Source organism: Brachionichthys hirsutus, chromosome 7 (assembly GCF_040956055.1).
Source record: "Brachionichthys hirsutus isolate HB-005 chromosome 7, CSIRO-AGI_Bhir_v1, whole genome shotgun sequence".
NCBI classification, from domain to species: Eukaryota; Metazoa; Chordata; class Actinopteri; order Lophiiformes; family Brachionichthyidae; genus Brachionichthys; species Brachionichthys hirsutus.
In genome coordinates this window covers 6826071-6840758 of record NC_090903.1, presented here as the reverse complement: position 1 = coordinate 6840758, position 14688 = coordinate 6826071, and the positions used below count along the sequence as shown (strand labels likewise).

The window sequence follows — 14688 nt, the reverse complement described above, 5'->3', positions numbered from 1 at the left end:
GATTGACTCCCTCATCTCTTTCCGGGACCATTAAGTTCTCAAGATGCTGCTTTTTTTTTGGGGGGGGGGGGGGGGGCTGTTAAATCCACTGCTACGACATTTACCGGTATTGACATCCTTGAGCAAATAAATTGTGCAGTTATTAGCTCTCATTTTATACTGGCCTAAATCTCATCTCATCGTACATTCATACAAATGTAAGAATACCACAGCTACTATACTGTTAAAATCTCCTAGTTGCCTCCGCTCTGTGAACTTTATGCACTGATGATGTGCTATTGTCGTAAGCTAATTTCATTGTATACACTGGACTACATTTTCTTTCTTTTAAACATGTCGTGAGCCAAAACACTACATATTTTTTGCAATTTCTTTAGTGCGTCTTGCTATTTTCTTTCTGTTTTGTTCTGTTTCTTTCTTTCTTATTTTCTGACGCCTCGCTTGCATGTCACAGCAAGCAAATAACCGAGAAACCAAGAACTAACCCTCCCTACAAAACATGGTGCACTGTACAATACAGTAGTAATCAGGATACTCAAGTTATTGAGCATCAAGTGATACACACAAAAAGCATAATCTTGCTAGTGTGCATCAAGGGTATTTAAGAGAAGATGAGCATGAGCTCCACCGACCTTTGTGATATTGTTTCCTTGCACGGATGAAATTGTGCATGGGTGTATGCATCATCAACGCTGCATGCCATTTACAGCTGCGGATGATGTGGTTTTGTATCCTTGTTGGAGCTGGTCCCAGAGGAGGGCTGCCAATTAGAGTGAGCAGACATCGCCTGTGTTCTGGCTGACGCGCTCGAAAATGACAGTTTGAGTCTTTGTTAGAGCAAAATTTAATCAGATTATTATTTTTTTGCTGGCTTTCACTACTCAGAAACCATCTGCGCAGTAATCAAGGCAAAGGGTGGCTCTTTTGAATAATATTACATATAAAACATATTTCTTTCATAACTTTTTGTTTGCTATGTAATTCAATATAATATCTTCATAGTTTTTATGTATTTCTTACATATCTTCATGTAAAAAGTAATACAAATAAAGAAAAAAACATTGAATGAGAAGATATTTCCAAACGTTTGACTGGTATTGTATATATAAAAATAGTAATCTTACTAATATAAGTTGAAAGGAACATTTGGCCAATATATATATATATATATTTCTATAATATCAAATTGTAAAGTACATTACAAAGTTTTCAGTCTTTCTTTCAGATTGTCTGTAAAATAAGTTAAATGTAGTTTTGACATTTATATTATCCAATATGCCCATATCAGTAATATAATTGTCTTTCACGGTCATAAAATCATAATTATAATCACATTTATCATGGTAATCACTGTCAGGATTATTGTTAGTATATTTGTTCCATTTCTTCTGCAGCTAATATCCAGCATATTGATAGTGAGGGGAAAAAAACATGGACCACTGAGCAATGGCAAAGTCTAATGAGGCATCTTTCATCCTTTTCACCACATCTGGTTGAGTTTCCAATCCTTGCCACCAGATGTTGAACACCTGTGAGAAAGTAATTTGGTGAGCTGCTGCTCTGCATCACTATTTGTAATCTCGGGTTGAACAAGAACTGAGCCAAATTGGGTTGATATACACTGAGTCCCATTGCCATTATCAACATTATTTTCAATGTCCTGCACATCTTTGCAGATATATTTGCCGGAATATATCTATGTTTAAGGCCTGAGGGCTTTGGTTTGCTATGTGTTGACATTAACTAATGCAGAACTGTTTTCTAGAGAAAGAAAGAACTCTTTTATTGTTATCTGTACATATATTCAAATCAATCTACACACACACACACACACACACACAAGATGTCGTTTACACCCTACTGCTATTAGCGAAGCAACACAGTTATTAGTGCAGCCTCATGCATGTTGGTTGTGATGGGAAATGCTTTATCATTTCTTGCCATTGTAGGTTTGTGCCTGAATGTAAATTGAATGGCTTAATGAAATCAAATAGAGTAGGCAGCATAAACAGCTCTTTCACAAATCAGTGTAAATGTCAAATACAAAAATCACATTTTATGCTTCTCCTGTTCAGCTGACTTTGGGAGATGGGTAAGGTTTCGAAGGTCTTCACGCTCATGATCACATGGGAACCAGAGAGCCCTCAAGGAACACTGACACACACTGGCATAGTATGCAGGGAAACTTTACGCAGGAACTCCAGGACCCATATACATCTTTTTGTGAGGTGACACAGTGATAACCACAGTGATAACCACTTTGTGTTATGACATTATAATGTGGCTACTAATAATATGGAAAGCAGCCATATCTGTACTTTGGACAAACTGCTTCTGTTGATTGACATTGGGGGAGGGTACTCGCAGAAAACTGCAGCACATCCTTCATACTGTGAATCTAAATGACAGTGCGTGTTGAGCCCAGTATGGCGTCTGAGTTTAACAAGAGTAACACCCACATATGCACGCACAAACACACACACACACACACACACACACACACACTAATCTTGGTATCTAACTGAGCTAATTGAGGTATTGTTTCCCACTCCTGCAGCTCAACATTGTCAGCAATGTAAACTTCATATATTTTTTTATTTCATGTTGCTTTCATATACAAAATAAATGTTTATATGAAGTACAGCAAATAATAAATGTCTTCCCTCCAAGGAGAGAGTAGTATGATACATTTTATTATGTCGTTTTAATAGTGTGATAATCGCGTAATAAAATGTGTTCTTTAAAGAATGCAGCTCTTCAGAATCTCTTCTGTCATGAGCTTTAGGTTTATGCTGGCTTCATGACGGTAACTTGTTATCATTTTAATAAGCTGCCAGACACTAACTTCTGTATCATTTTAATAGTCTGCCAGTCAAACAGAGTGAATGGGAACAGAGTGAAATCCAGTGTCAGTCACATAGCCTTGCCACCGAGGATAAAACAACTTAGCCTGAGCATCCAGTTTTATTTATGGCACAGCTAGTCCTTAAAAATCCACAGGTGCTCTTCTAACAGAAGGTTGTCTCACTGTTACCTCCTACTGAACCTTAAACCGACAACGGTGCAACTTTTTATCTCAGCTGGAAGAAGGGTATTTTTAGCCGTGCAAAGCGGGTGTGTGTTCGTGAGACAGGGAAACAGTGGTGCAGAGCAAGTTAATGCTGGAGACTCTCATGAGTGAGGCGACAATGTTGGAGGTGGGTTATAGGAGTCTCAGATTTAGCTATGTCTATAATACCCCCTAAACCAGCCCATTAATACACCTTAGTGTCAGTGGAGCACAATCTTAACGCTGTCATTAATAACTTGATTTTAACTGATGAACAACATTGACATTTTTATTGAAGCATGTCTTCCCTAATTTAACAAATTTCATAATCGCACCACTGAGACAAATAGGTTGAATAACTTTAGTTAAAATGATGACTGGGTCGCAGGTCGTGCTGGAGCCTATCCCAACAGTCAATGGGCGAGAGGCGGGGCACACCCTGGACAAGCTGCCAGTTCATCACAGGGCCACACACAGACAGACACTCACAAACACACACTCACAAAGGGCACAGAAAGGCCTGCGACCTTCCTGCTGTGAGGCAACGGCGCCTACCGCCGCGCTCACCCTTACTGAGCATGCTTCTGTCTATTGTGTCATGATTTGATGTTGACAGACACAGTTCTCCCCTGGGTGCTGGCTAATTTAAAAAGCAGCCATAAAGTAGCAGACGCCAGATTAGTGTCAGAGCAAAGTGAGTGATGAGGAGCCTCCTGGTCTCTGAGTCACATGCTGGCAGTGTTGTACATATGCTCCAGCGTGTGACCCATTATAAATGAGAGATTTAGTTCCACACACTCAGCAGATATTTACGCTGCCTCTTCTTTTTGCAGTCATGTGCACCTAGCTGTTTGTAGTGGCTTTGTGCCGGGCCATTCCTCTTTGTCACGCTAATTTAATTTGAACGGAGAATAATTGTATTACTTCCATCAATATGGACAGTTAAGCGCTGCACCACGACCACAAATGTAATGTGACCACAGAGACTGCGGCTCCTGAATGGGACTAGCAATTACATGCCATTGATTTACAATTACTGATATGGAAGGGGAGAATTGTAAATTCAGGAGATTATAAGGAAATCAGAGTCACAGCGGAGTCTCTCGGGAGTCTTTGACTAGAAACTGTGACTTAAAATATCTTCTGCATGATAGATGTTACATCTTATGAACATCTTAGTTCTTAGTAAAGGCACTTGAATTCTCTTCAAAAAAAAAAAAAAGCACTTGAGTGATGCGGAACAACAGTCAGCAGCAAGTCTTTTTCATCTATGCTTCTCTTTATGGTCATTCCCTCTGAGACATTCAGTTCATGTCTTTTTTTCTATCTTCTGCTCTGTGAAAACACACTCAAGGTTGTTATCCATGTTCCCATGCAGTTCCATGATTCAATACTATTAAGATATCAGGAGATGGGTGCAGTTTGATAAACCACAGACCACGAGACAGCACGGAGATACACGTACGACATGTCCAAATACCCATTAGCGTAAATTGACTGCACGGCTTAAGCTTCTTCAACATCTAGTCCTGTTTTTGTGCAGTTATGGCAAATCTCAGTGATGCATCTGCTGCTGGAACACTGCAGGTTGCTCTCTGCTGTGATGTGATGCCGTGACTGAAAGAGATTCACACGGAGAATGTTTGCCAGTTGTTCTGCTTTGGTGCTCCTTTCAAGGTTCAGAAATAATTCACTAAATGTATAGAATATCCAGGGACCTCATTGCAAATGTATACTGAATTTAGGTGGACAGAATTAATTGTTTAAACCATAATTGTATGGAATATTTTTCAAATATATATATATATATATATTGCTTTAGGAATGTGCTATAGCTATAGTAGTCTTTCTATATTGTGTTACACTCCACTTTTCAACCTTTAATACCTACAATATGAAATCAGGGAGACTGTAGAATATTGTACATATATTGTAGATCCTTTTGTTAGCATTTTCTGAAATGTTAAAACATTTTTGTGAAAATAGTATTACTTGGGGGGGGGGGGGGGGGGGGGGTTATTGAAAATCAAGTGTAATTTCAAGCAAACTACAAACTATTGTTTTGTCTGCAAACATGAAAAAAACAAGTTTGGATGATGCCACTGTTAGTGTGACAGCACCACCACCGTTCAAAACAACATTGATAGGATTTTTGCCTTTGTACAAGTGTGTGATTGCTTGCACTCTGAGTGTGTGTGAATGGGTGAATGCTGCGGTGTGTGTGTCGTAAAGTGCATTGAGAACAATCCATTTTCCGTATGGTTTACATTAGTGTGCAGCATAGCGCCAGTGTTTGACAGGAAATATGATTTTAAGGAGTTGTATGCCCTTCGTCCTTAAACTATCTCTGGGCTGTGTTGTAAATTTGTTAAAAAAAGAAAATGGCCCTGCCGGACACACACAATTCATTCTCCGTTGGTTAGGGGAATTAACTGTGAAATGCAGGCAAAGGGATAAGTGGCGTGAGAGATGAGAATGCAGCAGTATTGGGATTATTTGTTATGTGGTCACTGAGGCTAAGAGCAGAGATGTGTGGATTTAGTGAAGAGGGTGGAGGTCTCTTATTTTCACTGATAGGGGGCTCAGACTTGAGGGAAAGCCCAAAGACCATTGAAATCCAGTCAACTTCAATAATGGCCCCCTTGCAGTTATCCCAAAGGAGCGCTCTAGTACCACTACGAGGGAATCAATGAGGTGACAAATTGTTGTGGACAGCAACCCATTTTCTTTGTTGTGTTGTTGTATATATATAGCTGGATGCGACTCCAAGCATGTGTCTGCTTGTAGTGCTGAATTTCTGCGCTATATAAATGTGCCATCCGCTCTCGTTGTCATAATTGAATGCTTTGGTCCATTTGTAATTTGGCGTTTTATTTTCTGCCAGTTGCTTTATTGGCTTGTTATCGGTCTAAACCCATTTTTAAATGCTTTTTAATGGGTGCTCACATGCATCTATCCCCCTCCGACGCTCGCAGACATTCTGTTTACGTCTCCGCCAACAGTGTTGAGGCTTTTCTCAAGGTCAGTTTTGCCTTTTCAATCTCCTGTCATATCTGCCGATATCTAATGGATGAAGACTTGTGGCTACAATTATGGGAGTCTATACAAAAGCTGTCTCGGAGATGTTGTGTCCTTGAACAATTGTATTCTGGTGCATTTTTATATTTTACAGTCTGATTCAGTATCTTCACTTTGGGCTCTGTCCTAAGATGCTAGAAAGAGTCCGTGTGAGCAAAAAAAGCAAAACCTAGGTGCAGGACAGAGACGCAACACAGTGATTGGCTGTTTCTTCTTGTCTCTATAGTTTTATATGATCTATTTGATCACTTCATATCAAAGGAAAACGTCCAAAGATTATAATTGTTATCTGCATAAATGGTGTCTAATATATGTTTGCTCAGCTCATTGATCAGATTTCAATACATTGTCAACAAAAAGGCAATGCTAATACAATTCAGTCTCCTTATTGCCTGAGACTTTCCAAAACCATTTTCCCCAAACCATTTTTTGATAGTCAGGAAGTGATGAACATATCCTATGTGAAGGTCAAACAATAGCTCAGTGTTTATTTCGCCTGTGGTTTATGTTAGATGTGTGTTTTTCCCCCTGCTGAGGACATTATCATATTATCAATACACACAATTCAATTGTTTGTACTAGTGTAATCCATAACAGTGAACACACATGCCACTGTACCTGATTTAGACATGGGGTAGGATATATTCTACTTACATGTGGCTAAATGGGGTTTTCCTGTCATATTATTTTATGTGTGTGTGTCTTCGTGTGGTTTATTAATGTAATGCCAGATCAGCTGGGCGGACGTGAAGTCTACTGTTAAATCTTCTCAACAGGGTGACTTAAATTGCTCATAAGTAGTCTAATTAGCATTTGGTACAAATGTGTGCAAACCGTTTAAATGTGTTCTCATGTACTAATGATTGATTCTGCACCCTACTGTTTTGTTGCACTGGTCTCAAATGCCATTATGAATCATAATTATCCTACCTAATCAAAATCATGCCATATCATCACACAGACACTAAACTGATGTAGCTACCTTGTACCTTGCTAACAAGCCATCTGATATAATAGTACAGAATAAAATCTCTATGTATAATTACTGAAACCTAAATGTTGGCAGTTGAGTCATTAATCATTGTAGTTCCCCAGCCTTGATTGCAAGGAAAGTACAGAGTGAGAAACGAGAACCAGTAACATGGGAGTTTGTTGTATCGTGTCATTGTACAGTGATGTATTCCACACACCTGTGCTTTTCCCCCTAAGGTAGGTACTAGCTGTCCATTAGTAGCATATGTAAGTGTACCTGGACATGTCAGCTTGCCACCTCACTCCAAATCCAAACAGGCACCCAAGAGTCTAAGACATTAATATAAGATATTTCCCTTTTTTTTTTGTTGTCTCTGCAGGAAAAGAAGAATACGTTGCAACCTTCAAGGGATCCGAGTTCTTCTGCTACGACTTGTCCTTGAACCCAATTCAAAGCAGCAGTGATGAAATTACGTTGTCATTCAGAACCCTGCAGAGGAATGGACTTATGCTGCACACGGGCAAATCAGCTGATTACGTCAACCTGGCACTGAAAAATGGGGCCGTCTCACTCGTCATTAATTTGGGGTCTGGAGCCTTTGAAGCTCTTGTGGAGCCAGTCAATGGGAAATTTAATGACAATGATTGGCATGATGTCAAAGTAACAAGGAATCTACGTCAGGTAACAGTACAGAGGGTGATGCAGAGACGCAGAAAACAAATCAAGACAAATGCACTTAAATCATTACCATCATGCAATAGATTATTGTTTTTCCAGACATTGTAATTGGATTGCTAAATTGAATCATTGTATGTGCATGGTGGAGATAAAACAGAACCGCAAGTGAGCAGGGACATCTAGATGTGAAACAAGACCTTTATTGAGTTACAGTTTGATCGAAAAAAGACAGATGCTACTCAAATGCAGCATTTAAAGAAGCCATGCTGTTCTGGATTTTTGTCAAGAGTGGTATTTGAGTTGAATGTGTTCTACCTTAGTAAACCTTTGCCGTTTCTGTATGAAAACATACTCTTAAATCCAAATATGACAGTTTTCAATCTTCTTAAAAAATAGTGTCTCAAATCGGCAAAATAGTTGGGTCAAGCAGTTTTTAAACTGAATTTTGTTTGGCTGCTTGATATTTGGACACTGTTTTATGCAACACAAGACTCTCAGCAATTTATTTTCATGAGAAAATAGAATAACTTTAATGATTGGTGTATGAATGTAGAAACATATCATTAAGCATCTAGAGCCAAGCTTTGCAATTAAGTTCTATGAACACGACATTTAAGACGCACACCCACAATTAGAATTTGTGACAATGTGGATTGCTTCAGAAACTCAGTTAAGCAGCATGTACCACTTTCATCAGCATCAGGAGACATCTGGTAGTATTATTCACATTAGTAATGTCCGCTCATAACTGGGATCCCACCAATGTATCAACACAATTGGCTCTGGTTTTCACCATGAGCAAAGGAATCAGATGGGAAGAAGTGAACATGTAAAGCAGAGACTCTGGACATAGATCAAGTACAAACACACCTGCAGGAACAGCTTGCACTGGCAAGAGTGACGCTACAGAGCTCACTGAGTGTTTTTGTGTTACAAACGGATTCTAACCAAGCACACACAGTTGCTTGCTTAATGGTGTCAGGATGCAGCTGCCACTCTGCTAGTGGCAGGCCGCCCTTACACGTGAAAGCAGTGCCAAACTGTTGGAGCCTTGAAAAATCAAACGGCACCAAAGGATGGCCGAGGCACACATCTAAACAATCTCAATAGGTTTCAATACCAACAACAGGCTGTGGCTCATATCACTGCTGGTGGCTATTAGCCAGCACTGTGCTATGTGGATTGTTTTTTTTCCCCTCCAGTGTATTGGGACCTGATTGGCCATAGGAAGATATGAACCACAAGTTGCACAGATCACTGTGTCTCATCGCTTTGGGTGCAGTAGCCTGTAAGCAGTAACGACTATGCACTAGCTGCAGCTACAGGCTCTATAAGAGTCCACATCCTCAGAATTCAGAGACTCATATTGTTAATAGGTTTACCCATTAATTGATTATGTTAATCGAATTAGGTTTAGAAGGACACGAGGGAGATTGCATTGTAGAAATGAAGTTATGGCTGGCTTCAAGATCTTTGGGTGCTGGAAATAAGTGAATGAGTCCTTACATAATCCTTACATATACTGGCTTTCAAAATATTTCAAAGCTGTTTTTATAGGCATGGAGAAATTGGTCAGGCTGTTAAAGAGAAGAAGAAAAAAATATTTTTAACACAATAGTAAAATGAATTATTTTTTTGACTTTCATAAATCAGATCAGGATGAATACCGACTCAGGACTTTACAAATACATCATTTAGGTAACAGGTATCTAGATTTGTTCCTCCTCATTTGGTGGGAAACATTTGTCTTCACCTGAGTAGCAAAGCTGCTACTTTTTGCATAATTAGCAAAAACCTTATTGGCAAACCTAAGCATTAACCAGGCTGAAATTCACTGCATTTCAATTGGGAAAGAAAACCAAGCCCAGCGAGTGCATGCTCTGTGGGAGAATCAAATTTGCCATCCTCCTCATCCTGTGTCAGGCTCTACTTTGCTTTGTCTCATTGCAGTAAAATGATCCTAAGGTTCATCAATAAGACCGAACAGAGGTACAGTATTGTATGAGCGCAAGAAAGCGGGATTCAATTGGTTTTTCTCGAGCCTTTAACCCAGTACAAAAGAAGGAAAACACTGATATCAATTAAATAAATGCTAAAAAAAATAATGTTTTAAACATGGGACTTTGTTAAAAACTAAACAGGATGATCACAAGGTGCAAGGCAACTTAGGGAGTCACTGGTTGAGCTGTGGCACCTCCGGTGGAGCATTCTTATAATTTACTTGCTCTGCTTTTTTCTTGTTAAAAACTTATTTTGCCCCTTTTCTCTCTGTTACTAACATGCGTTGGAAACTAACATCATCATGGAATGTGTCATTCTACTAACCAGTATGGTTTTTTTTCCCGTTTAACAATGTACTAACAGTATTGACCATCATATATTATTTGAGTAACAATCGTATTCTGTTCACAGTTTTAAATTTCCTTTCTCCCCCCTTTTCCACAAAGCACTCAGGCATTGGACACGCTATGGTAAACAAACTACATTGTTCGGTAGATATCATTCTAATTGTTTCTTAGTTTGGGTTTGTCGTGTGTTTCTTTTCTTTCTTTTCTTTTTTTACTGTAGACGTCATTTACAAAAAAAGGGAAATTGCGGTTGGTACACTTCTGTTTACTTTTTGAATCCTTTTGAATTTCTTTTGTTTTTTCATTGATTTCACCCGCTTTATTGCACCTGTTTCCTGTCCAATTCTGTTTGATCCACCTATAGGAGCATCATTGCCGAGCCTTTTGCTTCAGACTGTGGTTAATAATGAGGAAGTTCTGTCTGGCTGGCCTGATGCTCTTTGGTTCAGCCAGTTCTATCCCCATTCACTTTGCATGGCATGCGCTTTGACTACATTGTTGCAAATATCACACTCCCCATTTGTCAACCTGAATGTGACAGTCGAGGTGTGTTTGTTATTGGTGTTTTGCTGGTGCTTTCCATTTTCTTTTTCGTGGTTTGTAAACTCACCAGGCTTTTGCATGCATTCTTTAAGTGTCAAAAATACTGATCCTGTGTCCCAATTAAGAATCTTTCTTTTTGTATGATCCCAATCAAAAAGAAAAGATGAGCGCATGTATTGTATTTTGTCTAACATCCTCAACCACTGTCCCGTACTAAAAGGTGATTGTGCTTTTCAGCACATGCAATCCCCCACTAACCCACCAGCACGTTTTGATTTATTTTGTTCAACTGTTGGATGTACTAAGATTGAATTAACAGTAAAACTAACCTAGATGACATTCTACTAACACCATTTCTGTGTCTGCTAAAGTTCTTTTAAGTTGCAATAGGGGTGATACTAACACTGAAAGACGGGCCACTTACTAACTACAACATCGTGTGAAGGCTTGCCGTCTTCCAACTAATCAAACTGGACAAAATAAAAATGAAGACAAGAAAAAAGAGAAACATAAAAACAGACATGAAAATGGGTTTGAAAACATTATAGGGAAGTCTAACATAGGCAACAAGGAGAACAATCATTTTGCCCTATATAGGCTGTCTCAGTATAGTTGTTCTTTTCCTGTGCTTGTCTTTTTTTTTTGTCTAGGTGACAATATCGGTCGACGGGATTCTGACCACTACAGGATATACTCAAGAGGACTACACCATGCTAGGCTCTGATGACTTTTTCTATGTCGGAGGGAGTCCTAGCACGGCTGACCTTCCCGGATCTCCAGTTAGCAACAACTTCATGGGCTGCCTCAAGGAGGTAAACACCAGTTTTGTGTGCAGTCTGAGGCTGGTGGGTGTACGGGGTGTGACCTGCCTCACCTTAGGAAACCAAAAACAGGCACTTCCACCCACATATCGACTTTGTCTCAGTATTTCCACACTGCTGTATTTTATTACGCCTGCCTTCTTCACATACTTCTATGCAAACCTTACATTTTCCTCAGCCACCTCCTCACTGCGCACATTATTTTATTCACATCAAGATGTCTGGAGTACTAAGCAACCACACATCTATGCAATTAGAGTAGGAATTACCACAAGCTTTCATCCAGCTCTGCCAGGTGGATTTCAAAGTTGTGAAGTTGAAAATAAATCGGCCATTAAATGACACGTTCAGAGAGACAGGGACTATATCAGTAGAAGGATTCTGAGGATGGAACTGCCAGGGAACAGGGCTAGAGGTCGACGCAGGAGAAGATACATGGACGTAGTGAGGAAGGACATGGGAGTGTCTGGTGTTGGGGAGGACGATGCAAAGGACAGGGTGAAGTGGAGAAGGTTGATTTGCTGTGCTAATTACAATCAATCCAGCTATTATGTTTGATGTTAAAATTTAGTATATGTCTCTTTTCTTTTCACAATGCTATACATATGAGTTTAAACTGTCACCTTTAAAAAACAGCACAAAGCAATGTGCAGACGTGCGGCCCTTTGAATCTTGCCAATGACTTACAGTATGCATTAAATAAATAAATCATAAATTTATGTTTTCATACGTTTATAAGATGGGGAGAGGTAATATTTTCCAAAGAGAAGTTAGTGAATCTCATCTTTCATTTTTAGAGGGGGTTTTCTCTCTCTCTCATTTTTGCTAAAGTTTCTGACTTTTAAAACGTTCTTCTGGAGCCACCAGGTACAGTATATGTGCATAAGATGTCTGCCAGGCAAATCTCCAAGGTACTGCAAAAATGATTCAGGTCATTTATCTTTTAATTTCAAAGGCTGTTTCACCTTATCCTCTTCTCTATCTTTTCTATTTTTGCCATTTCTCTTGCTGCTTAGGTGTCCTACATTTTGTCTCCGACCTCTAGGAAAGGTTGTCGTCTTCAGTGAACCTCTCAGAGAGGTCTGAGGCAGCTCTGTTTAATGAGCATGCTGGGTCCTGACTACATGTCCACACTCCATTACAGGTCTGGTTGTTACGGGAGTGTCTTATTTAACTGCATGTCTCTGGAGTGCTGCAGATGTGTTGACGATGGAAAGGAGGTTGCTATATGGGGAAAAATGTGGTGAGCTACCCTCACTGTTCTCAGTGAGAACTAACCGCGTTCCTCAGATTTATATTGTATTGCTTTAGGTCTTAAAATATGGTTATCTTGCTGCAATCGGTCACTGGAGATGTGGATGAAATAATATCTCTTCCAGTTTTATAAGGTAATGCAGAAATAAATGAGAGGCAAAGGTTATATGCTCTGAAATCTAAATTGAGTGTGGCTTAACTGGCTGGTATTGCATTGCATTGAGAAGTTATCTGTGTCATCAAATATTGCTAAATTAAAGAGGCTCATTTTGGGACATGATCTACAAATATCACCATTACATGTGAGCGGTGATGGAACAGACTTTACGGCCCTGATCGATTGCATCAGTTTCATGCTTTTAGTACTGATGGCAGAACAAACAGTGGTGCAGTAATAGCTCAGTTGTCACAGCCCTCGCTTGATGACAGATTAGTGCAGCACTACTAGTGCAGCACAGTTGTAGCTCAGACCAAAGCTCATTTGGCTGTGGAAGGTGCCCTTTATCTTGACCACAAGAAAATAGATTTTGGTTTATTGGCTGTTTCTGTTTCACCTTTAGTCTGTATGACTGTAGTCGAGCAAAGACAGCAGTATCTTCTGTTCATTTGTATTCTCTTTTACATTAATCAATGTGTCTTGAGATTCATGTTGAATTACCTTTTATTTTATTTCTAATACTATTTCTATGACATCTTGCAGGAATAAAAACATTACATTTTTTATTTCCTGCTTCTCTTTTCTTTTCTTAGAGTTAAATGGAGCCACAAAGCATTTACTGAAAAAATAAAAATAAGCCTGGGATTTCCTAAATCTAAAGCATTGCCATGAGCTCCATCTACCTGAACAGTTAGGCGCAGTAGATTTTACTCAGTGATAAACATAATGCTCCATGCAAATGCAATCGGATGTGTTCCTGGTTTCAGGTGGACGCTTTGGATGACAACACATAAAGAACATGGGCAGATGTAACTAATTTGATTTGCCCTGCTCAAAGCAATATAGATTTGCCTTTAGATCTTTTTTGTTGTGTGAATAAATATACATAGCAACCATAAAGGTTTACACACTGACTATATTCAAGTCTTGTTTGAGCAGTGTGGAGGAGATCATTGACTTTGTGCCTTCTGTTATAGACAACGTGTTTGTTCATATTTCTGCCTTTTGTTTTGAATTAGTTATGTTTTTTTGGAGACGGATTGACACACAATGGTCAAACTCTTCAAACCCGTTTGCATGTATTCAATGTTTTGATATGAAACAATTAGATCATTGATGCTTTATTGGAAATGTTTTGTCATCCAGTCTTAGATCATTTGTCCCATGAAAATTGGCTGTCACTAGACACATGGACTTTCACTGCTACACTTGGAATAGATTCTCTCTCATTACAGTGATTGGATAATGACAGGGTTATGGCTGACTCCAAGTTTTGTTTCAAGACTGCTGCCAAGTATTACACTCATTGTAGCTTCCCCCTCGTCTCAAGGGAGATGTTTTAATCAATACTTTCAAGATGCGATTTACTTGGAGAATTTAATTTACCTCTTGTGCTGTCCTTTAACAGGACATCAAGAACGAGTTTTATAATGATATTCCAGTTCGTTCATTGAATGGGTTGCTACTGACTGTCACGTCTGCGCCTTACAGAACTTGGCATCTCAAAGGTCACAGCACTATTGCACTTTAATGAGATAAACGCTCTAATGCCAAACTGTCTTGTTTACCATGTTTGAGAATATTAACGGAACTGCTATTCATTGAGGGGTTCAAAATAAATCATGCAGATTTCTTTTCATTTTATTATAATTTTTTTCTAAATTGCACTGAACGTTGCTCTGCCCATATGTCTGCTCATGGACTCATTTTTAATTTGTTTTTAGAGAGGTTCATCTTCTGCCCACCTTAATTTTAAACATAGCATGCAACTGAGGCCTTAACCATCC

At 39.2% G+C, this 14688-nt stretch overlaps 1 protein-coding gene across 4 annotated transcripts in view; it reads left to right on the top strand.

The window, feature by feature from the left end:
- LOC137895858 (neurexin-1a-like) overlaps positions 1–14688 on the top strand; it is a 200125-nt gene that overhangs the window by 49271 nt on the left and 136166 nt on the right. For 2 of the 4 annotated variants that reach the window (XM_068741383.1, XM_068741382.1), the window contains 3 exons: positions 7480–7781; positions 10226–10249; positions 11320–11481. In XM_068741383.1, the coding sequence (XP_068597484.1) occupies positions 7480–7781; positions 10226–10249; positions 11320–11481 (488 nt within the window). Of the gene's footprint in view, positions 1–7479; positions 7782–10225; positions 10271–11319; positions 11482–14688 lie in introns of all 4 variants that reach the window. The other 2 variants (XM_068741381.1, XM_068741384.1) reach the window with 2 other exon arrangements.